General features: G+C 44.3%; 1 protein-coding gene across 1 annotated transcript; it reads left to right on the top strand.

The window, feature by feature from the left end:
• The first annotated feature begins 280 nt into the window (after nucleotides 1–280).
• On the top strand, nucleotides 281–27,942 carry SLC38A8 (solute carrier family 38 member 8). Its single transcript, XM_036750061.1, has 10 exons — nucleotides 281–469; nucleotides 6,844–7,042; nucleotides 9,164–9,323; nucleotides 10,135–10,236; nucleotides 12,324–12,381; nucleotides 19,987–20,101; nucleotides 21,171–21,318; nucleotides 23,678–23,883; nucleotides 25,350–25,401; nucleotides 27,849–27,942. The coding sequence occupies exons 1-10, from the start codon at nucleotides 281–283 to the stop codon at nucleotides 27,940–27,942; spliced, it is 1,323 nt and encodes a 440-aa protein (XP_036605956.1).

The raw sequence follows: 27,942 nt of genomic DNA, 5'->3' as shown, positions 1-27,942 counted from the left end.
GGGGGAATGGGTGATGAGGAAAGGGGCAGAGGAAAGGTGTTGGACTGAGGGAAGGGGTGGAGTCTGCCTCCCGTGTACTCTGTCAAACTTTCCTTAGGTGTCTCAGTGATTGAAAGAAGTCAAGGTGTATTAACTGGCTCCAACTGAAGCTCGACAGAGAAACTGTTCTCCTGGAGACGGAGCAGATCTGAATTGACTCTTAGAAGAGGAGACTCACTGGAGCAAGAAGAGGGAAAGTTTTGAAAACGGGACTATAGCTTCCCTTCCTTTCTTTTTAAATATGGAAGAAGTAAACAGAGAAAATGTTGGTCTGTTGAACAAGCCTTCACCGGATGCCAGGACACCAAGCCTATCCTCTGTTGGAGCTGTTTTTATTCTGCTGAAATCAGCGCTGGGAGCTGGACTCCTGAACTTCTCATGGGCTTTCAGTCAAGCAGGTGGCATCGCCCCTGCCTTAATCATGGAGCTGGTAAGTCCCCAGGAGCCTCCATTTGGTTTCTATGAATTTTTAGGGAAGAAGTGGAAGAAATCTGTTTGAGTGTGATTTCTTTGGGGGAAGAAAGAAGAAGGGATTTGCCGAACAAATACTTTCAAGCAAAGCTCAACAAATGTGTTTAAAATCAGTGTTGTTAGATGAAATATTTTCCTTCCTTTCCCCCTCTGACTTCAGTGGTGTAAAAACCTTTCAGCAATAAAGGTTGGTGCTTACTCAGAATCTTAGAGACTTACCTGGGGGTATTGAGAGGCTAAGTGCAGTGCATGAGTGTAGTAGAGGAGAAAGGAGCATAGGGTCTGGAGTCAGACCTGACTTCAAATGAGTTATTTAACCTCTCTGGTCCTCAGCTACCTCATGTATTAAAATGAGGGAGTCAGACGATCAAGGGCATTTCCAGTTCTCAGTCTGAAACTATTGACCTCCAGTCTTCTTGAATCCAAGGCTGGACCTCTCCACCCACTCCATCATGCTGCCCCTCTGTGGTTAACAAAACTGAAAATCCTATTTTAAGACAAGATTTAAAAAAAATAAACCATACCAAAGGGATAAGTAATCAAGACTCCTTCAAGGCTCATGAGAATCTGTTGTCTCTTTCTGTCTCTCTCTGTGTCTCTGTGTCTGTGTCTGTGTCTGTCTCCTGTCTCTGTCTCTGTCTCTCTGTCTCTGTCTCTGTCTCTGTCTGTCTGTCTGTCTGTCTCTCTCTCTCTCTCTGTCTCTGTCTCTGTCTCTCTGTCTCTCTCTGCTTTCTTTTCTTTCTCTCCTCTCTCTTTCTTCCCCTCTCCTCTCTTTCTCCTTGTAGTCAGGAGGGACCTGGGTTCAAATACTACCTCATACCTACTTGTCATGCGACCTTGTATGTATCCATACATGTATGTATTTGAGAATGGATCTCCTTGTCTTGTCCAGGCTGGAGATGCATTGGCCTCTTCTGATCCCAGTACTTACCTCTTTTTCCAGTCCGTTCTGGTTCACGCTTCCTTAGCTTGCTGGCCCTCCATTTCCCGGGATTCCCATATTGGCGGCAGACTTAGTGCTGATTTCTGATCGACTTTTAGGCCCACTGCTGCTCAAAACTCCCAAATTCAAGCAATCCACCAACCTCAGCCTCCCCAGCAGCAGGGACTACAGAGGTGGACCCCCATGCCTAGCTTTTCACTTATTTTAAAAATAGGAACCTTTAGTAGATACCTCACATGTTTGAGAAGAAGCACAATCCCAGTTGCCTCAAGTCTTTCGTGTGTGTGCTTCTACCAAAATGGCCAGTTTATAAAACTGGCTCTGTTGATGTCATCTTCAAGATTTAGTGACTTTCCATACTTTTGATTACTTTTTATATCTTCTTTCTCTCTTGAGGATGAGACTGTGCTCTTTCTTATCTTTATATTCTCCAGAGTTTTGCACATAGTAGGTCCTTTAGGCTGGCTGCTCACCAAGCCAGGCTAGAGCTGGGAGCCATTGGGCATAAGACTATAATGAAACCGCTATAAGGACTATAGTTCTGACTGGACAGAACAGAATCAGGTCCAATGAATAGAAGCTAAATTGAAGCAAATTTAGATTTGATGGTGGGAAACACTCTAACAAGCAGAACTGTCCAAAAAAGGAATGAACTGTCTTGGGGTGGGGATGGGGTACCTTCTGTCCTTCCAGGTCTTCACAGAGGCTAGATAACCAATTGTAGCAGCGATTCCTTTCCAATATGAGCCAGAATAGATGGCCACTGAGGTCGTTTCCAGCCCTCAAATCCTCAAACTTTCCTTTCTTTTTTCAAAAAAATTATTTAGTTTAAAAAATTTTTTAGTTATTTTTAATTGTTTTTATTTTTAGTTATTTTAGTTTTTAATTTTCAGCATTCACTTCTATAAGATTTTGAGTTCTAAATTTTATCCCCCTCCCCAACATGGCATGCAATCTGATATAGGCTATATATGTACAATCACATATTTCCACATTAGTCATGTTGTAAAGAAGAATTAGAACCAAAGAGGGAAAAACCACAAGAAAGAAGAAACAAAACAAAAAACAAAAAAGAGAGAGACAATAGTGGAGCTGCATTCAGGCTCCATGGTTCTTTCTCTGGATGTGGATAGCATTTTCCATCATGAGTCTTAGAACTTTCCTTTCTGCAGGGAAAAATATTATATTGTAATGAGTTGACCTTTCCTGTATATTCATCTTATCTTTTCAATTAGATTTTAAGCTCCTGGAGGATGGGATTGCACATTTATTTGTATAAGAAATATATTTCACATTTATTTGTATAAGCAGTTATAAATATCCCTCCTAGTTCAGGGCTATTTAAATGGTAGTGAATAAACATTATTGGAGGTCTAATGGATTTATTTATTTTTTTCTCTCTGATGCAAATAGAAAATTCTTTTGTTACTATTGGTTTGAGAATATAAAGTTTATTAACTTGATGCTTCTGCATGTGATTTTGTTTGTCAGTAAGGCTCTGCCCCCCCTCACCACCACTGGGCTGTTGGGTAAAAAACATTTCTCTTGACACCTGTTGGGTGAGTTGATGATGTCACAGAAGAATGGAAATGAAAGTCTTGGTTGACTCAGCCTACTGAGAAGATGGCTGAGTATAAAGTCAAGTCACAGTAATGTGATCTGGAATCATAGAAGCAAGATATAGGAGAAGCCCCTGATTCCAACCTTCTTCTTTTTGTAATAACTGATTCTTGAATCGATCAAGAGAACTGAGGTTGAGAGAAAGGATGTGACTTTCCCACAGTCATTCAGTCAGGATTTCAATATGGGTCTTCCCATTTCAAATCTATTGTCACCCTAAACTGAGGGGAGTCCCTTCAAAAAAGCAAGAGGCTCCGTGGTATGGTAGAAAGCCTGCCCCCGTGCCCCTTTGCATTGGAGTTGGAGGACCTGGGTCAGAATCTTAGCTAAGCTACCTGTTACCCGAATGGTCTTGGAAAACTCAGTTTTACCTCAGTTTCTTCATCTACAAAATGAGGGTGTTGGGGTAGATTAGAGGTTTCTAACCTGAGGTCTATGGACCTCCTTGGTCCGGGGGTCCACAAACTTAAGTGAGAAGAAACCATGTCTTTATTTTTTACTAATGTCTAACCGAAATTGAGCATTTCCTTCAGTTATTTAAAAACATGATTCAGAGAAGGGGTCCACAGGCTTTGTCAGGCTGCCAAGGGGTCCAGGACACAAAAAACAGCTCAGATCCTCTGGACCAGATGATCTACAAGGTAAGTCCTTTAAAAAGAAAAGTAGAGTACCTGTTATGTGTGTAGGGTCCCATGTTAGGGTTGTGGATTATTAAACACCTACTATGTGCCAGGCACTGTGCTAAGAGCTGCCAAAAGGGTTGATGACAAAAAAGGTTAAGAATTCCTGTTCTTTCTAGCTCAAATACCTCATTTTATAGATGAGGAAATCAAACACCAGAGGGGAAAAGCTCTGAAGGACTTTACAGTCAAGTGCCGGACCTGGAGTCAGGAAGACTCATCTTCCTGAGTTCAAATCTGGCCTCAGACACTTATGAGCTGTGTGACCCTGGGCAACTCACTTAACCTTATTTACCTCAGTTTCCTCGTATTTAAAATGAGCTGGAAAAGGAAGATCATACCATCGGAAAGGAGGAGGAAGCACCTTCCAGATTAGTGTGCTTCTGTCGTTTTCCTTGAGTACCTCCATTGATAATGCACACCTTGAAAGCAAACCCCACCCCCTACCCTCCCACCCTCCAGCCATGGCCCTCTTCTGCTTTTGATTTTAAAACCTTTTATCAATATAGTTCAATACCCTTGAGGTTATCTTTGCCTACTTTCAATCCTATAATTGTCTAAATTAAAAGGAATTTTGAGATCATTTTGACTGACCCACTCATTTTACAGAAGGAAAAAACTGAGATCTAGAGATGGGAACCAGCTTGCCCAATGTTGCAGAGCCCAGGGCTCGAATCCAGGTCCTCTGACCCCGGATCCAGTGTTCTTTCTATGACATATGGCTGAGTGGGAACAGATGCTATTTCTGAGGAATGAATGGATTCTGGGATGTGATTCAAGAAAGACCATGTGGCTGAACTGAGTTTTATCAGTCCAGCTCTCTCTTAATCAGAGTACTTGAGGCTCTGGAAATTAGGAGAGAAATAATAACTTGCATTTATATAGTGCCCTAAAGTTCTTCTAAAATGTTCTAATCTGTTTTTTAAATGTCACTGGGACTTCTCTCCTTTGTAACAAATATCTGTTGTCAAAATAAATCAATACAATGTCTGCGTATGAGAATGTATTTTTCATTGAGCACATGTATAGTCATATGTATGTATACCTAGGTATATATATACGTATAGACATATATATACAACTATATATATATGTGTGTGTGTGTGTGCATACACACACACACACACACACACACACACACACCAGGCTAGCTAGGTGGCACTTTAATGAATTGAGTGCTGGGCCTGGAGTCAAGAAGACTCATCTTTGTGAGTTCAAATCTGGCCCCAGACACTTACAAGCCGTTTGACCCTGGGCAAATCACATAACCTTATTTGCCTCAGTTTCCTCATCTGTAAAATGAGCTGGAGAGGGAAATGGCAAGCCAGTACCTTTTCCAAGAAAACCCCAAATGGAATCATGAAGAGTCAGATAACTGAAGTGACTGAACAACATCATAGGAAGAGGCGCCCTTCACTGTAAAGTTCTCTGAAGTCACAGTTAGTCACTGAGTTGATTAAACTTCAGACGTCTCTCAGTCTCCCTTTGTGCTGTTGCGGTCACTATGTAAATCATCATAGGATGATAGCTTTAGAGCTGGGACTTTAGAGTTCATCCGGTCCAACCCCCTAGTTTAACAGATGAAGAAACTGAAGCCCAGAGACATTAAATGATTGCCTATGGTTATACAATGCGTAAGTGTCTGAGGCAAGATTCATTCTCAGGTCTTCCTGACTTCATGTCTCAAGATCTGTTCACTAAACCATTCTCCTAATTCTGTTTCCTTCACTCTGTGTCAGTTCACACAGCTTTCCCAAAGAATCCCCTGAATTCTTCACATATGTAACTCCTTATGGTGCCGTAACATCCCATTATAGTCATGTGCCACAATGTGTTGCCATTCTCCAATGACTGCACCTCAAGGTCGACAAAGCATTTAGGGTTAGGGAGTACAAGTATGATTGTCCCTATTTTACACATGGAAACTGAATCTCAGGAGGGTTAAATGGTTTGCCAAGGGTTATACACCTTGTAAATAAATATTAGAGCTAATATTCAGACCCAAATATTCTTCCTGCTATACTAACCTGCCTTTATATACACTCAAATAGAAAGAACACTGCCTTTGGAGTCAGGAGACTTGTTTAAATGCCAATTCTGCTGCCTCTGCTACCTGTCTCAGGCCAGTCATTTCCCTCTGGTGTTTGGTTTCGTCATCTACAAAATGAGGTGTTTGAGGTAGACAGAACAAGAGTTCTTAACCTTTTTTGTCATCGAACCCTTTGGCAGATCTTGCCTGGCACATAGTAGGTGTCTAATAAGTGCTTGCTGATTGACTATCTTACTGGCAGTCTTGTGAAGCCTGTGGTCCCCTTCTCAGGTTAATACTTTCAAATGCATTCAACAAAATCCATAGGATTGCTAAGGAACTCAAAGGTTAGTCAAAATAAGGGTGTATTTTTTTGCCCAATTCAAGTTTATGTACCCACTAAAATCTATCCTTAGGAGTCCTTGAACCTTGGGTTAAGAATCCTTGATCTAGAATATTTCAGATTCTTTCTAGTTCTAAATTCTGCAGTCCTATAGGGATAAGATGATGGTCCTTGGACCCCAGGTTAAGAACCTTTGATTTAGAAGGTTTCAGATTTTATCCAGTTCTAAATTCTTCAGTCTACCATAGGGATAAGATGATGGCCCTTGGACCCCAGGTTAAGAGCCTTTGATTTAGAAGGTTTCAGATTTTATCCAATTCTAAATTCTGCGGTCTACCATAGGGATAAGATGATGGTCCTTGGACCCTGGTTTAAGAACCTCTATCCAGTTCTAAATTCTTTTTTTTTTTTGGAGGGGGGAAGGCAAGGCAGTTGGGGTTAAGTGACTTGCCCAAGGTCACACAGCTAGCCAGTTCTAAATCCTACAATCCTACCATAGGGATAAGGTGATGATGGAGGAGACTTGGTCAGCATGGCCTGTGGGACATTTTTGTACTGAATTGTACCTAGCGATCAAAGGGCACAACCCCTGAGTGTCCCTACTTTTTCTTAACTTGTGTCATTGGATAAGGCCTCTCCCATTTTCCCCTGTCTGTGTCCTTGAAGAAGGAGGCTGGCAGTCACAGCCAAACTTCACTGAAGGGTCTTCTTTTGGCAGGTGTCTTTAGTCTTCCTCATCAGTGGCTTGATCATCCTGGGCTACGCTGCCTCCGTCAGTGGCCAGTCCACCTACCAGGGCGTGGTCAGGGTGCTCTGTGGATCGGTCATTGGGAAGCTCTGCGAAATCTGCTTCATCGTAGATATGTTCATGATTTCTGTGGCCTTCCTGAAGGTTGTGGGTGATCAGATGGAAAAATGTAAGCACCGTCCCTTTAGATGGATCTGGAGAATTTATCGCCTTCCATGGTGAGGTCCACACCTCTCCTACTTTGACAATCCTCTAGCAACTCACTTTTTGATAATGGCTTTAGGTTTACGTGAGCTAGGTGGGGGGTGTTACCTAAGGCTCAGAGAGGGAAGGGGGCTTCATTAGGGTCACAGAGCTAATGAGCTGAAGAGTTGGGATGCTTACTGGTTTCATTTCATGACAACCTCCTCCTCGCCTGCCAGAACCACTCTATTGTAGTTAACCGCTAAATTAAATTAAATTAGATTAAAATGTAATTCTGTTCTGTTCTGAATCTCCTGAAAACTTCAAGTTTCTCAGGCCATGTCTGTAGACTAACTGGGCAGGGGAGTGCCGTGACAGCAGCTGGGGCATCTCTTTTCCTTCAGTGCCCTAAAGAAACATTACATTGTCCCAGTTGGTGGTTTGGAAAAAACTCAAGTGAGTTTTGACTATAATTCTTGCTGTGCTCTAAGGAGCATAGTTTCTATTATCTTTTTTTTATTACAATTTTATTTTTTTATTTTTTTGGAGGGGGGAAGGCAGGGCAATTGAGGTTAAGTGACTTGCCCAAGGTCACACAGCTATTAAGTGTGTCAAGTGTCTGAGGCCTGATTTGAACTCAGGTCCTCCTGACTGCAGGGCCAGTGTTCTACTCACTGCACCACCTAGCTGCCACAGATTGCAATTTTATTGATGCAGCTAGATGGTACAGTGGATAGAGGACTGGACCTGGAGTCAGGAAGGCCTGAGACACTTACTAGTTGTGTGACTCTGGGCTTACCTTAAACTCAGGCTGCCTCAGTTTCTTCATCTGTAAAATGGAGATGCTTAACCCTGTTTGCCTCAGTTTCCTCATCTGCAAAGTGATCTGGAGAAGGAAATGACAAACCACTTCAGTATCTCTGCCAAGAACACCCCAAATGGAGTCAGGAAGAGTCAGACATGACCGAACAGCAACAGCAGCAACAACCATGACCACGTCCTAGGATGAGCTAGGTTGTCCCAAAAGTCTTAGTGCAGCTGTAAGCTATTAAAACCACTGGGCATATCCGTAGATCATTTTGCCAGCCATAAAGCATGATATAAATAGTAGCTATTGATGCCTTTTATTTTCACATCGGTCACTTCTGGATATAGACCTGTTCCCCAGCCCAGTGAGTCTTCCCTTTGTAACAAAGAAAAACGGATCTGAACAACCACCACCTCAACATCCGGCATCCAGAGTCTCCCACCTTCCTAAGGAAAGGAAGGAGAGTCTGCATGGTTGTACGTATATATAGGTGGATGTTTATATGTGTTTTTATGAAAAAACAAAGCAAAACAACTTAGAATGGACCTCCTCAAGCATCCAAGGAATAAACAGGGATGTTTGAGTATATGATAATAATAATGATAAACACAATAATAGCTCCCTTTCTGTAGGACTTCCAGGTTTACAAAATGCTTTCCCTGACAACAACCCTACGAGATAGGTAGTGTAAGCACTTATATCCCCATCTTACAGATGAGAAAATTGACACGTAGGTCAAATAACTTACCTACTAATGGGCAAATCCAGGATTTGAACCTAGATCTTCTGACTCCATCTTTCTATCACAATGCCCTGAAAATGGCCCCCAGAAACTGTGGACTTGATAAGGGATTCAGAGTAATGATAGCTCATATGTGCATCATGCTTTGATGGTCATCAAATATGGTGTATGCTTGCGGCTAGCTGCTCTGATAACTAGCCCCTGTCTGTAGACTAACACCACCTTGAAGAAGCCCTGGGAGTTCTTTCATTGTCTTCCGGGGTATCTCTGCTGAAGACCCTTGATCTTCCTATTGACAGGAGATGAGTGGATGCTTCCCTCCAAACCAGCATCCCTTGATGTTCTCCTAGGGATCTTTGGTGGCCCCTGTATTAGTGGTTTGTAGTTAGAGGGCCCAGGCTGGAACCCCAACTCTGCCATTTAATACTGTGTGATCTCAGGCAAGGTAATCTCTTTGGGTCTCAGTTTCCCCACCTGCAAAATGAAGGAACTGAGTTTGATGGCCTCTTAGGTCCCTTTCAACTCTATGGTCTGATTTTCCTTTCTGTTCTCTCCAGTATGTGATTTCTTCGTGCCAAACGAAACCCTCAGTGGGAGTGTCTCAGCTGTCCCTCGGCTCTGGTATATGGAGCAACGCTTCACTCTGTCCATCCTATGCATCCTCATCATTTTCCCTCTGTCAACTCCTCGAGAAATCAGCTTCCAGAAATATACAAGGTACACCCATATTTAGGGGTAGCTCCCCTGGGAAGAGTGAAGCTATGCTAGGCTGGGTCTTGGGATTTTTCCCACTCGTTTTGTTTGGACTTTTCTTGGACTGAGATTAGGGAAGGGACAGGGGTGTTAGGGATTATATTTCTCCAATAAATACACATATACCCCTTTTTTGAGGGGGGTTCAGACCTATGATTTCAGGAATATGGGAAACTCCCAGTGGGGAAAGTCTCTCCATCAATGTAGATCAACAACCTGTCTGTAACTTAGAGTCTTAAATAGTTTGTCTGGAGAAACTGAGAGTTTTAAGTGAGTTGTCCATGGTCACACAGGCTTTATGAATCAGAGGCAGCAAGTCTAGCCCTCCAACTCCTTTCGTAAACTATTTCTCCCACATGGAAAAGAAAAATTAGACTTTTAGTGCTAAAGGGTAGGGAAAAAGTATAGCAACTGAGTTCAGGAAAACAGGAGACACATGTCTTGCCTGCCTCCCTTCTCAAATTTGGTTTCTAGGTAGTTTTTGTCCCATAGGAGGAGAGGACAGGGCTGGGCCTGAGAGCCATGTGTAAATTGCTGGCCCTGTCTCTGGCTCCCTGATAAACATGCAGTCACTAACACAGCAGTGAGGAAGCCAGCCAAGTCAGCCAGGTATGAGGCCTGCTTGGCTGGTTTTCTTGTTCCTCATTCATTCATTCATTCTAACCTAATTACAGGCCACGTGAGCCCAGGTTCAGCTCAATGGGAAGGTCCAACTAAACACTGTGTGTGTGTGTGTGTGTGTGTGTGTGTGTGTGTGTGTGTGTGTGTGTGTTAGCATCCTAGGTACGCTGGCTGCTTGCTATCTGAGCCTGGTCATCGTGGTGAAGTATTACCTGAAACCTGACAGCCTCATTCCTGAAACCCATTGGTCACCAAGGTGGGTGTCGAGGAGCTAGCTGCTCCTGGTCCCCAGGGGAGGCAATGGAGAGGAATGGTAATTCAGGAAGTATTTTTCTAAGCACCTACTATGTGCTGCATGTTAGAGAAACTTGGAGAGATCTTCCTGGTGACCCTAGCATTTCAGAGGCATTTAGCTGCTACTTCCCAAACTCCTGGAGGCAATTAATACCTTGTGGGCCCAGAGCTGACCATATACTTTGCAGGGGCAATCAACCTTCAGCACTGGGTATTGGGAATTCAGCTTTGCCAGGTTTTGGGGTTTCAAAGACAATAATAAAAATTTTTTGCCCTCAAGGAGTTTGCATTCCATTAGGGGATGAAGGGTAGTATGGCAGCAACCTCCTACTTCATGAATTGGCCTAGAAATGCCATTCCTGATCCTTGAGGGTCTTCTCCTAAATTGTAGGCCAAAGGAGCCTAGATTACAGATGGAAGGGGTCTTAGAGACCTTCAAATATAACCCACATCAAATAATCTCCATCAACTGTCATCAATGTAGATAGAGCCAGAAGGTATGCTAGAGGTCACCGGGCTCTAGGTGGCCCCTCATTTACAGGACGTTGTCCAAAGTTCTCGTTGCTTAGTCATTTCTCAGTTGGGTCTGACTCTCCATGATCCCATCTGAGGTTTTCTTGGCAAAGATAATGGAGAGGTTTGCCATTTCTTTCTCCAGCTCATTTTACAGATGAGGAAACTGAGGCGAACAGGGTAAAGTGACTTGCCCAGGGTCAAATGCCAGTAAGTGTCTGAAGCTGGATTTGAACTCAGGTCTTCCTGACTCCAGGACCAGTGTTCTATGCACTGTACCACCTAACTGCCCAGTTTGTGTCATAGGAAGATTAATTTGAGAGCTGAGTAGAAGATAGACTAGAGTTGAGGAATACTTGAGGAAGAGACCAGCCCCACCCAGCAATAGTCCAGGCTTGAGGTGAGCAGGGCCTGCACCAGGGTGGTCAGTGTCAGAAGAGTGAAGTGTGCACATTATGAAGGTAGAAACAACAGGACTTAGTAACTGATTGGATTAGAGGGAGGGTCAAAGAGTGGGAGGAGCTGAAGATGACACCCAGGTTTCAAGCTTGGGGGACTGGGAAGATGGGGGGCCCCTTAGTAATAGGGAAGTTAGGAAGAAGGGAGTACCGGGTGGGGGTGATGATGAGTTCAGTTGAGTAAGATGTTTACAAGACATCCAGTTCAAAATGTCCAATAGGCAGGCAGATATGCCAAGATCAGAGGTCAAGAGAGAGGTAAGGGCTGGATAAATAAATCTGGGAATCAAATACATAGAGATGATAGTTGAGCCCACGGGAGCTGGTTTCACCAACTGAAATAGGATGGCGACAGAAGAGAAGGAGGGTCGAGGACAGAACCCTGTGATCCCTGTGTGACCTGGATGAAGATCTAGGAAGGGAAACTGAGAAGGAAGGGAGAATGGAATGAGATTCAGGGTTTGTAGATCTGGGGAAGGTACAAATAAATGGTTTCTTGGGAGTCATACAGAGGATAATTTCAGAAGCCACTGGAGTCCTTCCGGCTCTCTTGGAGGCACCAGATGGTCGGGGATACAGTGGGTACAGCTGAAATGTCAATAAGAACCACACTTCAGGAAGCAATGGTACTGAAGGTTGATTGCCACCTGAAGTATATGGACAGCTCTGGGCTCATGGGAAATAGCAGCTAAATGCCCCCTAAATGCCAGGATCACCAAGAAGATCCTACCAAATTTCTCTGCACATGCTTCAGCCCCTTGCCCTGTTCAGTGCCTTTGCTCAAGGCCAACAGGCTGCTGAAGGCCATGAGGCTGAAGGTACAAATTCCTCCTCTCCTCTTCCCTCCATCCCAGAGAGGAACTGTCAAGATGTATCCCAACCATGGCCTCTGAGCTGAGAACAGCCAGTGACCAGAGGCACTTGGCACACATTTTTATCTTTTCTAAAGCTTGATTTTGATCGTGTGCAATTAAAAGCAGACTGATTCCTCATATCCATTTGTACTTTCTGTACCTCTAGTGTTAGCTGGGCTTTCAGTTTTCCTTTTTATTAAACACCTGGTTTCATCTATTTACAGACCTTCCTCCTGGCTTGCTGTATTTAATGTATTCCCCACCATCTGCTTTGGATTTCAGGTAATTTTAATTTGAGTACAGAAAAAAAAATCCCCCCTTTTCTTTCCTGGGTTGCCATGGCTAAAGAATTCATCACCCAGTGGCCAATCTTTTGCTAATGAGCCTTTTCAGACTCAAGTAGGCTGGGCATTGGATAAAAGGTAAGATCTTTTGTTTGGGGTTGAACTTTAGACTTCCCAGCTTGGTAGAACCATCCAATCAATGAATTAGCATTTCCGAAGTACCTCTTCTGGATCAGGGGCTATGCTTGGTCTTGGTGCTACAATGACAAAAATAAATGACTCCCACCCTCAAGAATCTTCAATTCGATCAGGGGAGACTGATTATGTATATTTAAAATATATAAAGCAGGTACAGAATAACTCTGGGGAGTGGGAAGATAGGAGCGAGGGAGGTTGAGGCAGTAAGTGGGTTGGATCTTGCAAAAGCTTCAAAGAGATTATAGAAAGTGGTGTTTCAACAGGGTGACAAGGAAACCAGGAATTCCAAATGATGGTGAGGAGGGAAGACATTCCAGGCATAGGAGGACAGCCATTGCTAAGACATGGGCATACACAAGGAGGAAAGTGCTTGCATCATAGAGGAGACCAGATAATAAGATTGGAAATGTAGGATGGGGCCAGGTTATGAGGAACTTCAAATGCCCCAAAGACTTTCTATTTGAGACTGAAGATAACAGAGAGCTTAGTGAGTAGGGGGAGGGTTGACATGGTCAGGTTTAAACTTTAGGAAAATTACTTTGTCAGCTGTGTGGAGGATGGACTGAATGGAGAGAGATTTATCAAGGACCTGAAATATGCCTGCAGGTAGATTGCATAATACAGCCTGCAATATGCCTTTGATAATCCGGTGTCATGTTCACCCCATGTTGAAATACCAGAGTTGGACTTGACTGACATAAAAGATAGCCTCCGGAAAATGTATGAGCGGAGAAGAGAGGGAGATATGAGCAAGGGACAGTCTGAGTATCAGACTAGTTCCCACAGAGCATAAAGCCCTATGAGGAAGACCTCAAGAATGTTGGGAGATTCATAGAAAGATACTGACAAGAATTGCGTAATATGAGAGGAGATGGCTGGGCTGCCACACGTGCCAGTGGAGGGATCAGCTCTGTGGATGAGCTCTCAGATTCCAGGGATATACAGGGGGAAAATGAATTACGTGAAAAACATTTAAGCACTGCTATATGCACAATACTGTCTTAGGTGCTAGGGGGAGATGTGAAGTTTAGATAAGACATAGTCCCCACTGTCACTCAGTCTAACAGAGAATTGGATATAGAGGTAATTAACACAAGTTATGTCAAATCAGCAAACATTTATTGAGTGCCTACTATGTGCCAGGCACTAGGAGATATAAAACTCATTGTCTGAGGTCCGGGGAGAAGGTCAGTTTTTTGACTTCCTAGGGATCAAGAAAAATTTCCTGCAGGAGGCAGCAGGTAATATGAGTAGGAATTCAATAGGTGAAGAGGGAAAAGGAAGAAGTTCCAGGGCTAAGCAACTCCAGTGTGAGCATAGGCATGGCAATGGGAAAATGTTAGGAATTTGATGAATTTGGGGAACAGAGAGTAGTCCAGTGCTTTTAGAGGATAAAGTGTTGGAGGGTAGCAACATTAAATAAGGCCAGAAAATTGGGGCATTTGTTGTACAAGTATTGGGCATTTATCTACTATCTCCCAATCTTCCTGCAGTTTCTAGATTCTAGAAGGCTTTGAATGCCAGGCTGAAGAATTTGAATCTTACTTGGGAGGAGATCTAGAATCAAGTGACCAACTGTTCCTCTGAGATGCTCTCTTTCCCTCCCCACTAGGGAAACAGGGTGGAGGCCTTGGGTCTCTCAGAAAATTAGGTGTTCTGGGTATACCCACGGGGCTTCTTCCTGCACCTCTAAATATCTGGGACATGTTCTTAGGGCTAGTTAAGTCCTCACTGAGGTGTAGAGACCTTTCCTGGTGACCACTTCCTTTGCCACCCTTTCCAGTACTGGCTACTTTTACCTCCTACCACCTGGCTCTCTCTGCTCTTTATGGGGGAGTCAGAATACCCCTTCCTCCCCATTGCTATTTCCAGACTCTTCCCCTGATACACCTAGGACATTCTCCTTCCTCCATGAATTCAGTGTCTGCCTTACAGCCTTTCTCTGCAGCCCTGAGTTTAGGGGATTTCAGCATATATGTCAATACCCCTCAAATACCCTAATGTCCCGGATCCTCAATCTACTTAAGACCCATGACCTACACCTGCACTCCATCTCAGCTACACGGAGATGGTCATACCCTCAATCTTGCTATCATTCACAGATTTTCTACTTGCATGTTCATGATTTCTGAAATTCCTTTATCTGATCATAATCTTTTATCATTCCATCTTTCCCTATGTTTTATGATCCTTCACTCTGTTCTTCATCCTGCACTGGACCACTAATCCCTATACCATCACCAGGCTATCACCCCTTCACTATCTATACTCTTCTCCCTTCCATATCTGGATTGCATGGTAAACCAACCCAACTGCATTATCCTCTACTCTTGAATCTTATGCCTCCTTGTCCAATAATGCTTGCCAAGACCCAAACTGAATTATTCCCATCACTTATTTTCTTTGCTCCTATTCATACACTGCAAAAAAGCTGGGGAAAAATCATAAAACTGTGTTGACTAGGTCTGCTACAGATTTAGTACCTAATTTTAACTGGGCCCTCACCACAGCAAAGCAAGAATTCTCCTTCATGCTAACTGATTCGCCACCCCACTTTCCAGAGTGGTTGTTCCAAATCTTTTCATTCCTCTTCCAGCCTCTTATTGCACCCCCCTCACCCAAGCACCTTGCCTCCTATGGCACTGGGAAAATTGAGGCCATTCACTGAGAGCTCCCCCTGATCCCCTCCTCATCTCAAATCATTCAGACATCTTCCCTCACTAGCTCCTTCTTTGCTCTGGTCTTGGATTAGAGATGGCTCTTCTTGCCAAAACCAAACCCTCTATATGTACCCTTGATTCCATTCCCTCTGGACTTCACCAGCAGACTGCCTCCACTATTACAGCACTTTCTCTTATCTTCAGTTTCCCTTTTCTCTTCTTCTTTCCCTGCTGATTACAAAGAATAAAGGATGTCCTCTGTCATCTCTGTCCTTAAAAAAACAAAAAAAAAAAAACAAAACTAATTTGATCCGGCCATCCTCACCAATTAGCCTTTATCTCCCCTCCCTTTTACAACTAAACTACTTGAGAAAACCATCAACATGAGGTGTTCCCTCTTCCTCTCCTTTCTGTCTTCTAAATACTCTGCAGTCTGGATTCTGGACCCTGTCATTCTACTGAAACTGACCTCTCCAACATTACCAGTGATTTCTTAATTGCCACCTTTTCTCAGTCCTCAACCTTCTTGACTTTTCTGCAGCCTTTGACATGGCGGATCACCCTCTTCTAAATATGTTCTTTTCTCTCTGTTTTCATAATGCTGCCCACTCCTAGCTTTCCTCTCTGTCCTACCGCTCCTTCTCAGTCTCCTTGGCTGGTTCTTTGTCTATATCACACCCACAAAACACGGGCACCCCCAAGGCTTTGTCATGGGCCTTCTTCTCTACTTTATCTATGCTGTCTCTCTAAGTGATCTCATCAGATCCCATAGGTTCAATGATCATCTTTAAACAGTTCCCCCCTTCTCCTCCTATCTCTCCCTCCTTTCTCTCTCTCTCTCTCTTTCTCTCTCTCTGTATATATATAAATATATATGTATATATATATACATATATATTCACACACATATACCTGCACACATATGTACATATATACATAGTTGTATATATGTACACATACATACATGCATACATAAATATATATATATATTCAGCCTTAGTGTTTTTCTAATTCCAGTCTTATATTTCCAATTTCTTTTGAACATCTTGAATTTGATGTCCTATAGTACCTCAAATATAACATGTCCAAAACAGAACTCGTTATCTTCCCCACCCCACCCCCAGTCCTCCCTATTACCATTCAAGGCACCGCCATCTTCCCAGTCACCCAAGCTCATATCCTCAATGTCATCTTCAACTCTTTCCTCTTATTTGTCCTACCTATTTAGTCTATCTCCATGTTCTACCTTCACAACATCTTCAGGATAGGTATCCCTTCCTTTCCATCCACATAGCCACAACCCTAATTCAAGGCCTTATCTTGCCTGGACTATGGCCATAGCCTTCTAACTGGTCTTCCTACCTTCAGTCTCTCCCCACTCCAATCTATCATCCATTCAGCTGCAAGATGATTTTTTCTGTATCATCAGTCTGACAGTGTCACCACTCAATGACCTCCAGGATCAAATAAAAACTCCTCAATTTGGCACCTAAAGTGCTTCATGGTCCGGCTCCTTCCTACCTTGCCAGTCTTCTTATAGCTTACTGTCCTCTACACGCTTTATATTCCAGCAGTATTGATCTAAGTGAAGTTCCTTGAATATAACATCCGCCTCTCCATGCCTTCCCAATAACTGTCTCTCCCTGCCTAGAACTCTGCTTTGCTCACCTTCATCTCTTGGTTCTCCTGGCTTCCTTCAAGACCCAACTCAAATCCCACCTCCTCTGGAAAGCTTTAACTCATCCTCCTCAGCTGCTGAAGCCCTCCCTACTCAGATTCCCTTCTGTCTACTTTCTCTATGTCTTGTATGTACCTAGTTGTTCATGTGTCATCTCCTTCACTAGGAAGGAAGCTTCTTTAGAACTGGACCTAAAGGGCAGTTTGCCATTTTTATATCCCTATTACTTCTCCCAGTACCTGGAACAAGGTAATTATTTAATAAATGCCTGGTGACTTGACTTGACCCGGTGACTTCTCAATTTCAGTGTTGACCTAGCACTAGCCGCTCTTGTTTTCACTCTTCTGGTCTCTACCTGATAGCAGTTACAAGAGCCAGCATGATTATGGTAGAAAGAGCGCTAGATTTGCAGTTAAGGGTGGTGCAGTAGAAATAATTTCTAAAGTTAGAGGACCTATGTTCAAATCCCACTTCTGATGCTACTATATGACCTTAGGATAATCACTTAACCTTCCCTGGACTCAGTCTTCTCGTCTGTAAAATGAGATTGAGCTAAATGGCCCATGAGCTCCCTTCCAATTTTGAGTCTATGATAATAGTGTGTGTGTGTGTGTATGTAGGTAGGTATGGGGGGGAGAGAGAGAGAGAGGGAGGGAGAGAGAGGGAGAGAGAGAGGGGTAGATTTGTAAATGGCAGAGCTGGGATTCTGTATGACTTTAAACAAATCAGTTGAACAGGCCCTCGGTTACCTCCTCTGGAGAATGAAGGGCTTTGGATAGGGTGGGCCCTTTAGCATCCATATCTTACCCCAGGTATGTAGCAAGCTCCAGAGACTTAAAAGTAGGAGAAAGGGGGAGCCTTCAGTTTTATCTGTCTCCCCATTTAAGTGTTTGCCTTTCCTAGAAGGTGATCAGCATTTCTTTCATTTTCCTCCTTCAGGGAAAGTCCATTTGTTTTCCACCCTCTCTCTTCTCATTTTAGCAGGTTATCTCACAAAAATGCCAGAAAGCTCCAAATTGAAAAGTTTACCCCAATACATTAAGAGCAAGTCCTGGGGCAGCTGGGTGGTACAGTGGGTACCACCAGCCTTAGAGTCAGGAGGACTTGAGCTCACAGACACTTAGTTGTGTGACCCTGGACAAGTCACTTAACTCTGACTCTTGACCCCCAAAAAAGAGCCATTCTTTGTGGTTGGGAGTCAAATGTGGGGAGGGAGGCGTTTGAGGGTTATTTCCCTATGACTGGGAGGCTTTCTTTATTCCTGCTGTTTCTCTCTCACCAATGTTCTTGGGGGGGCCAAAGCTTTGCCTCGAAAGCAGCTCCCTTTCCTTTCCTCCTCACTGTGCTTCCTTCCTGTCTACCATCTGTGGTTTGTTGAAAGTCAGCTACCAGATTTTTCATCTCCTCTGCTTTTATCCCTTATATTCCTTCCAAAAATCTAGACGATGTTTTTGCTCTCAACTGCTTTCTGTATTTAACAAGTTTAACAAGACCCCCAAGCCCTGAGATGCTCACTCACAGCCCTCAGTAGGGCACAGCGAGGTTGGTCTGCCCAAGGTGTTTGCTCAGAGAGCCACAAGGGGGTGCCCTAATTCCCCTTTTGCTGGGCTCCATCTCTTGTCTCTCCTAGCAACAGTGGCCAGGGCTGCTGTTGCCAGGCATGTTGGATGCGGGGAGAGAGGTGCTGAGGATGGACTCCAGCCTCCCCATCCCCTCCCCCACCCAGGAATGACTTGGGTATAGAATGGGTCTTCCATGCTCTCCTGCAGGAAAAAAGGATAGATGCTTTTATAGTGATCTGAAAACTCAGAAAGGAGTGTGAGGACCAAGAGAAAAGAGCAGGCAGTGTGTAGATTCAGTGTAGATTCAGTGACAGAGGCTGCACGGCTGTCAGGACTGCTAGAGGTGAAGATGGAGTGGGGGGACTTCAGGGGGTAGCTGTGGTACGGAGGCGAGGCTGCTGGGGGTGCAATCAGAAGAGGAAATCCAGCTCTGTGGTTATTCCCTGTGCACTTGCCCAAGCAAATCATTTCGTTTGTCTTAGTAGAAGGAAGGAAGAAAAGGGAAAGAGGGAAAGAGAGTAAGAAAGGCAGGAAAGAAAAAGAGAGAAAGGAGGAAGGAAAGAAGGGACGGAGAGAGAAGGAAGGAAAGGAGAGAGGAAGGAAAGAGAAAGAAGGAAGAGAGTAAGGAAGAAAGAAGGAGGAAGGAAGGAAAAGGAGAGAAAGAAAGAAGAAAAGGAGAGAGAAGGAAGGAAAGAAAAAGAAGGAAGAAAGAGAGTGAGGGAGAAAGAAGGAGAAATGAAGGAAAGAGAAAGGAAAGGAGGGAGGGAAAGAGAGAGGAAGAAAAGAAAATGGCAGAGGAAGGAAGAAAGGGAAGGAGGGAAATAGAGGGAGGAAGAAAGGAAGGAAAGAAAAAGAAAGGAAAAGGAAAGGAGAGAGGAAGTAAGAAAAGGAAAGAGAAAGAAGGAAGGAAACAAGGGAAGGAGAGAGGCAGGAAGGAGGAAAGGAAAGAAAAAAGGGAGAGAGGGAGGAAGGAAGGAAAGAAAAGGAAAGCCAGAGGAAGAAAGGAAAGAAGGGAAGCAGGGAGGGAGGAAGGAGACAAGCACTTATTAATATCTGACTATGAGCCTGGGCTTGATTTTCTCACTCTAGGATGAGGAGTTTGCATTCAATGACATTAAGGTTCCTTCCAGCTCTAGGTCTGTGACTGTTGAGGGAAGAGGGAGAAGGAATCAAGAGGCCCTAAGGCCAGGAGGCAGAGACCCAGGCTCATGAATGCTTACTAAATCCTTGTGGACTGACCGGCTGATAGAAGAGTTTTCATCTGACCACAGTCTGAGCATGGGGCAGTTCACACGCAGAAGTCTTTGGGGGAAGTCAAGAATGTCCTGTTGCTAGCTTCCTTTCTCAGTGTGGAGGCCATAGGCTTGGTGCTGTGCTTGGATCAGAGACCTGTAGTCCCAGGGATTTCTAAGGTGTGAACACTGTGGCCTGTTCTCATACTCGGAAAGAGTGCAGAGAACCCCGTGGGTGGGTGTAGGGGTGCTCAATGACTTCTTGTTTTTCAGTGCCATGAAGCCAGCATATCTATCTACTGTAGCATGTACAACCAAAACCTCTCCCATTGGACCGTGGTATCGGTGGCCGCCATGCTAGCCTGCTGTCTCATTTATTCCCTGACAGGTAAAAACCTGCCTGAAATTGGAGAAGCAGCTCCTTTCTCCATCAACCTTTGATATGGGGGAGGGGGCCCTAAGGCCACTGCCTGCAGCCTCTCAGTGAGTGACTTCACTCTTCTGAGCCTCTGCCCTTATCTATAAAATGGGTGTAATAAAACTGAAATGAAAGAATTCAAGTAAGCATTGGCTCCACCTTTGCATAGGACTTTTTGAGTCAGGTGTTGGCTTTTTGGTCCAGACCTGTGACATGATCAGGGAAGGAACTCCCCTTTGCCAGTAAAGACTGGCAACTTGTCTGTGACAGTCTTGAGAACTGCCTGATGTTATCGCTCTGTGCACAGTGGGACATTGTGAGACTTGGCATAGAGCGTTCTGCTCATGATGTTACAAAAAGATATAAGACACCATCCCAACTCTCTGACTCTTAGGATCCTGAGACTGAGAGCTGAAAGGGACCCTGAAGACATCCAATCCAACCCCTTAGCTTCATTGATGGAGAAATTGAGGGCTACAGAGGGGGGAGAATCACAAGCGGACAATTTGCTAACACAGCAAAGCTGGAATCCAGCTGCTGAAGAAGTCAGGGCCCAGACTCAGCCTTGTTTGTTCAAGACCCTCAAACTACTCCTTAGAATCTCTGTTACCTGTCTGCCTGTCAGGCCTGCCAATCATCCTCTGGATGCAGTAACTCAGGCTCCCTTCCCCTTAAGCTACGATCTCTAAGAGGTCTTCCATGTGGACCTGGCACATTTACATATATCCACTTTCTTTCCCTACTTTCAGGTCATAGAAGGCCCCCTGACTCTCTGTCTTTCCTCCCCTTAACCTATTCACTATCTCCTTACCAAGTTAGCAACTGTGGATGTGTCTGTTCTGAGGCTCAGAAACTTTAATTTCAGTACAGATGCTTCTGAACTCCCATTAGACCTTATGGCTTAGAAAAATATCTTCCAAGATGTTAAGGGATTTATCTGAGCCTATGGGGCAGCCAGGTCCTATCTGTGGATTCTAAGCTAAAGTGAAGTAAGATTTCTCTAATCCTTCCTGATCTGAAATCCCCTGAAACTTTTCAGGGCTCTATGGCTTTCTGACTTTTGGAGATAATGTTTCTGCTGATGTGCTGATGTCCTACCCAGGCAACGACATTGTGGTCATCATCGCCCGCTTCCTCTTCGGGGTCTCGATTGTGACCATCTACCCGATTGCTCTCTTCCTGGGCAGGTAACAGAGTTTGTCAGTTACTTGGATCATGGCCCTAGGCCATTCCTGTGGTGGGACCGAGACCCTGTGTTTCAGCTGAGGGGTGGGAAGGAGCCATCTCTATCCCCTGGGACCCAGCTACTCAGGGAACCTTGCTTTGGATTATTAGTTTAAAGGATATCAGCCAGGCAGGATCACTATGGCCAAAACATATTTATTGAAGACCTACTATGTGCACTTATAGCCTGTGTCACAGAGCTTAGTGGTGAATTATATGTTAGAATCCTAATGTATGCAGTGGAAAGGACAACTGAATCCTGGCGCTGTCTTACATCGGTTATTCTCCCTTAGCCAAACCACTTACTGGCCATTCTTTTAACTCTTATTTATAAAGCACAAACTGGGGATAGAGTGTAATGCTTGGTGCTAGAGGAGACCTAATGTTAAGATCTGAAGTAGTTCCTGCCCTCATGGAGCTTAGCCTGGTGCAGTGTAAAGTGTGTGAGTGTGTGTGTGTGTGTGTGTGTGTGTGTGTGTGTGTGTGTATGTGGAGAGGCATCTGGTGGCAGTGAAAATGGATAGAGTACTAGACCTGGAGTCAGGAAGACTTGATTTCAAATCCAGCCTCAGATACATATCGGCTATGTGACCCTGGGCAAGTCACTTAACCGCTGTCTGCCTCAGTTTCTTCATCTGTAAAATGGGGATAGTGATAGCCCCTCCCTCCCAGGGTTGTTGCAAGAGTCAAATGAGGTAATATTTGTAAAGCACTTACACAGCGCCTGGCGCACAGTAGGTGCTATATAAATGGTTGCTGTAATGATGATGATAATAATAGGATCTGGGTTCAAATCTTGGCTCTGACATATACTACCTGTGTGACCTTGGGCAAATCTCTTTAACTTTCAGAGCCATATAAGTTTCCTCATATGTAAAGTGCAGGGTTGGATGAGACCGTCTCTAAGACTTGGGGCTGGAAGAGGCCCCTGACACTATGCCACCAACACACAACTCTAATATATCATAAATGTAGGTGTGTTAGGAAGCTATGACTCGGGGCAGCTAGGTGGCGCAGTGAGTAGAGCACCGGCCCTGGAGTCAGGAGGACCCGAGTTCAAATCCATTCTCAGACACTTGACACACTAGCTGTGTGACCTTGGGCAAGTCACTTCACCCTAATTGCCCTGCCTTCCCCCCTCTAAAAAAAAAAAGAAAGCTATGACTCAATTCAAATGCTTATTCACCAGTGCTCTAGCAGAGGGACTAGAAAAGACTTCTTGGACTTTCAAGGATGGATAGGAATTCAAGGGGCAAAGAAGGGGGAAGGAGGGCATTCCAGGTGTGGGGCAGGATCAGTAAGGACCGAAAGATTAGAAAATTGCAAGCCCCAAGTGAGGAAGGGATTGAGATTGGCTTAAATGTAGAATATGCAGAGAAAAGAATAATAGGGGAGCCTCTCCTGACCTTGGCTTTCCCATCTGTAAAATGGGAATTATTCACCCAACAATTCTTGCCAATCTACATCCTGGGGTTGCTGGGGGGTAAGTGCTTTGTGGCTTTAAAATAGTAAATTGTCGTGGATCTATCAGTATTTCCCCAGTGAGGCTTGATCTCCTTAAGGACATGAACTATTGTTTCTATTTTTCCATGCCCCAAAAGCACCTAGCGTGGTAAGTGGGTGTCCAGAGTAGCTTCCTTACGGATATTTGGCTTTTGTTCAATTCAGAATACTTGTTTGGAGGTCTTAAAATCAATGAAGAATTTATTGACTATTGCATGATGCCAGGCAAAGGCAAAAAAATCAAACAACCCCTGCTCTCAACACACACACACACACACACACACACACACACATACACGTATATGAAGTCTATATAGAGACAGAGTAAATATGAATAAAACCTAGGATCATTGATTTAGAGCTGGGGGGATCTTGGGGGTGCTTCTCTCAAATCCAGCTCCCTCATTTTATGAGTCACAAAGCTAATAGATGTTAGAGGTAGGATTTGAACCCAGATCTTTCTGATGCCAAGTCCAGTGCCTTATTCCCAATACCACAGTGCTTAAATCCAGTGTAGTTAGGGAAGGAGGGCACTAGCAAATGCTAGGGGTACCTGGGAGAAAAGGAATGTTCCTTAGGAGTCTGTGTGAAAAGAAACAGACCCTATTTCATGAAGAAGGGATAGGCCAACAGGCCATCATCAACCACCATGCCAAAGGTTGGTGCCATCCAAGAACTGGGATACTTCATTAAATTCAATTATTAGATTGTGAACTCCTCAAGACCAGAGACTGTCTTTGCCTTTGTATCTCCATTACTCAGTTCATTGTCTGGCACATAGTAGCACTTAAGAAATGTTTATTGACTGACTTCTCCCAGGTCAGTGATCCAGGACTTCTGGCTGAGCTGCTCCAGTGTCTGGGGCTGTGGAGGGTGTGCAGACCCTTCAGGAACCTGGGTCCGAATGCTGCTGACAAGCCTGTGGGTAGCCACCACGCTTCTGTTGGCTCTCTTTGTCCCAGACATTGGGGAGGTCATTATGGTCATTGGGGGAATCAGTGCCTTCTTCATCTTCATCTTCCCAGGTGAGCATCTCCTCTTTCCAAAGGCTTTGTTTGTACTCTTGCTTTGCTTCTGAAGACTCAGGTCTCTGGGGGAAGAGTGGGGGACACCCTAGGCTGATTTTGAGGGTCCTGTCAGGAGCTGGGGAGCCCTCCTCAGAGCCAAACAATGTACAGCTCCTGTCAACTACCTCTCCAAGTCATGCTGAGAGTTGCAGCTTAAACTCAGAGCTTAGGAAAGAAGGAAGGAAGGAAAGGAAAGGAAGGAAGAAAAGGAAGGAAGGAAGGAAGGAAGGAAGGAAGGAAGGAAGGAAGGAAGGAAGGAAGGAAGGAAGGAAGGAGGAAGACTTCTTAAGAAAACCTCCATTTTCACAAATGATGAAATAAGATTGTGATAAAGGCTCCTAGGGCCATGGCTGATTTCCACCATAGTCTGTCAGCACAGAGAATAAAGAATTGACCGACTTCTTTATATATATTTATGGTAAATCAATAGAGGCCAAAAGCTTTTAGTGGATGTGAAATATAAGTTAAGACATTGAATTACGGAAGTCTGCTACTGTATATCATCATTAAACATAGAAACAAATACTATGACAGGTGTTGGACTTAGCTAGCAACTGGATAGAGCCCAAAATTAGAGAAATGTCCTAAAGAAATAGCAGTTACCGTAGGATGGCAGAACTGGAAGGACCCCCATGCCTCTCTCCCAAGCCCAAGACCATGTAGCCCATCAGCCCCAGAAGAAGCAGGAGGCTTAGTGCAAGACCTTGAATCTAGTAGGTACTTGGTGAAAGTACTTGGCATTTAAAGCCCTTTATAACCAGGTTCCAAACTATCTTTCCAGACTGATTTAGCATTACTTCTCCATTGTGTATCTCCATTCCACCCAAACCTGTTTACTTGCTGGTGGCCTTGAAGGATACCCTATTTGCACCCTCTATGCTTTTGCACAGAATGCTTCTCCCAGGGGGTAACAGAAAGCAGTCAGATGGCTTCTCAGTAGATTGCTAGAAAGATTGTAGGAGAAAAAGAGTCAGAGTGGGAGAGGGAATCAGGAAGTCGGAAGTGCCTGGGAATGAAATTTGACCTTTTATTATGTGCTCACCATCTGCAGGCAGTAGCAGGAGATTGCTTGTGGATTTTAACTAGCTGTTTAAAGTAACCTTACTCCTCTAAGCATTTTGTGTTTCCATGATTCCTAAATTTAGACACACTAATTTGGGCTCTTGAAACAAGATTAATTAGCTTCAGTATTAGGGCCTCAGAATCGCAGAATTATAAAGCTAGAAGGGAACTTGGAGATGGTCTGGTCCAGTTTCCTCACTTGAAAGGGGAGGGAGGTTGGGATCTGGAGAAAGTGGTGAACGTCACAGTAGAGGGTGGTAGATGGTAGGCCAGGCAATGGGGTAAAAAAGCCCACAATGAGAAGCCTCAGAGAGTATGGAACGATCTGACGTCTGCCCCCTGGCTTCGTGTTTTGTTGGCAGGGCTGTGTCTCATTTGTGCAGTGGACGTGGAGACCCTGGGCCCAAGAATCAGGTGGGTTTCACTCAGTGGGCTAAGTGTGTCCTCTTACACTGTCATGACTTCTTCAGTCATTGATTGAATCTTAGATGTAGAGATCCCGTGATCTAAACCCTCTTTTTTCATAGGTCAGGACACCGAGGGAAATGACCTGCTCATCTTGATCTTAACACCGGACATCCACACATGCCGTGTTCCATGCCAGGAGTGCATCCTCTCCCCATGTTAATGATCCTTCTCCTCTTTCAAAGCTTAGCTTACCTGTCCTCTCCTCCATAAAGCTTTCCACAAGACCCTTACCCTTCCCTCCTTTCCACCCCTGACCAAATCTCTCTCCTTCAGATCTTTCTACAGTATTTTGCTGGGGTTTCTCCTTCTGTCCCCATCATATTCTATTTTGTATTCTATGTATCTGTGTACATATGGCAGAGGTTCATAGCTTTAGAGCTGGAAGGGACCTTAGAAGCTCCGGCATCCACACCTTTCTCTTTTCTGACAAGGAAACTGGGGCTGAGAGAGGTAAATGAAATGACTTACCCAGGGTCACCCAGATAGTAAGTGTCTCAGGCAGGATTTGAATTCAGATCTTCCCGACTGCAAGCCCAGAGCGTTATCCATTGCTCCATCCACCAGCCTCTAAGAGTGGCCCCTTGAGGAAAGGGTCTGTTTTACATCTTCATATTTCCCACAGTTCCAAGCACAGATAGTAAACATTCAATAAGGGTTTGAATTGGATTGTGCATCATGTATGTGAGAGATGACATAGGCTTCAGCCTTGTATCACAAGAGACCCTGAGGTCCCACCTTCTTGAACCACACAAAACCAGGCATATCCAGTCTGAAAAAAAGGGCCTGCGAAGAGCCAGGTCTAGGCTTGTTGGAAGGAAGACCCTCCTAACCATTAGAGCTGCCTCCAGGGGCAGGGGCTTCTTCAGGAGATGGTGGGTTTCCTCCTCAATGGGGGCCTTTACACAAAGCTACACTGTGGAGTCAGGAGGATCTGAATTCAAATCCAGCATCAGCACCATTGACTAGCTGTATGACCCTGGGTAAGTCACTTAACCCTGTTTGCCTCAGTTTCCCCATCTGCAAAATGAGCTGGAGAAGGAGAGGGCAAACCACTCCAGTATCTCTGCCAAGAAAACCACAAATGGGGTCACAAAGAGTCAGAACCGACCGAAATGACTCAGCAATACACGCACCTATTGGGTGTGTTGTAGGGGGCATGCTTGTTCTCGTAGGTGATGGACTGGATGCCTCTGAGATCCTTCCTGTTCTGAAATTCTATGGATCAGCCCATAGAACCTGTTGTCGGCAGTTTGGGCCTGAACTTTTCTTCCTAGAGAAGTGATCTGAGAAAGGTTTCCTTCTACATTGTAGAAAATACCTATTGGTCTGTTTGGGATTGGGCTGGGTGTTCAAGTGGGATTGACCTCCCCACCCTTATCATTGTATATGGGGAAAAGGTGGAAACCTCCCTCCTTCTTACTCTTTCTTCAAAGACTCTTTAATTTAAAATGGAAAGAACACCTTTGGAATCCAGGATCCTGGATTTGGGCCCTACCTCCATTTACTACTTAGGTTTCCCTAGTTAAGCCACCAGGTAACCTTTCTGGCCCTCAGTTTCCTCATCTGTAAAGTGAGGGGGTTGGGCCAGATGATCTTGAGTGTTGACATTCTATGAAGCTGTGAGGTTTTTTTTCCTGCCAGTTTTTCATGATGCTTAATTTTTTTAAATTAAATTTTGTGCACCCAGCACACAAATATTATATAGCATCGTAGATTTATTGTTGAAGAAACTGAAGCCAGGAGATGCTAAACGATTTTTCCCTACATCACACAGGTAGTGAGCATCAAAAGTGGGATTTGAATTCAGGTCTTCTGACTGCTAGGCCAGTATTCTTCCCATCACCCCACCTTTCCAAGGAAACTTGAATCTGATAAGCAGGCTAGTATTGCCTATTACTGCTATCATTAATCCTTCCTCCTCTGAAAGAATGTTGCATGTAACAGATCATCTCATCCTACTTCATTATAGGGAAACTGAGGCACGGAGAAGTAAAGTGACTTGCTTAAGGACCCACAGGTAGCAAGAGCAGGGAATTCAAATGCAGATGCAGACTCTGAATCCAGGCTCTTTCCACATCTTCCTGTTCTCCCTCTCACTGGAGTCTGAGTAAAGGAAAGAAAGGGAGCTGAGCTTCAAACCAACCTTCCCCCTCCCTCACCCTTGATAGCTGCTTTGGTGATTTTGGAAAAAAAATAAGGCTAAAGGCTTGGGTTCTTATTGCCTGCAATTTAATTTTTCATAGACTTGATGCTCTCATCACTATGAGTACTTGAGAGATGTCTGCATTCATTCCCCATGCATTAAAATGATTTTTTCAGCCCCTCTTATTTCTGTGAAGATGTCGGGAAAGAACTTAATGATTTTTTTCTTGTTTTCCTTCCTCAATCCCCAGGTCCTGCTTGGTCTTCTGGGGTGTGGTCTCTATCTTGGCCGGAGTCTTTATCTTTGGGCAGAGCACCAGTTCAGCCATCTTGGATCTGTTCTGA

The sequence above is a fragment of the Trichosurus vulpecula genome, chromosome 3 (assembly GCF_011100635.1).
Source record: "Trichosurus vulpecula isolate mTriVul1 chromosome 3, mTriVul1.pri, whole genome shotgun sequence".
NCBI lineage: Eukaryota > Metazoa > Chordata > Mammalia > Diprotodontia > Phalangeridae > Trichosurus > Trichosurus vulpecula.
The sequence above is the reverse complement of the archived record's forward strand: the minus strand, read 5'-3'. Positions and strand labels throughout refer to the sequence as shown.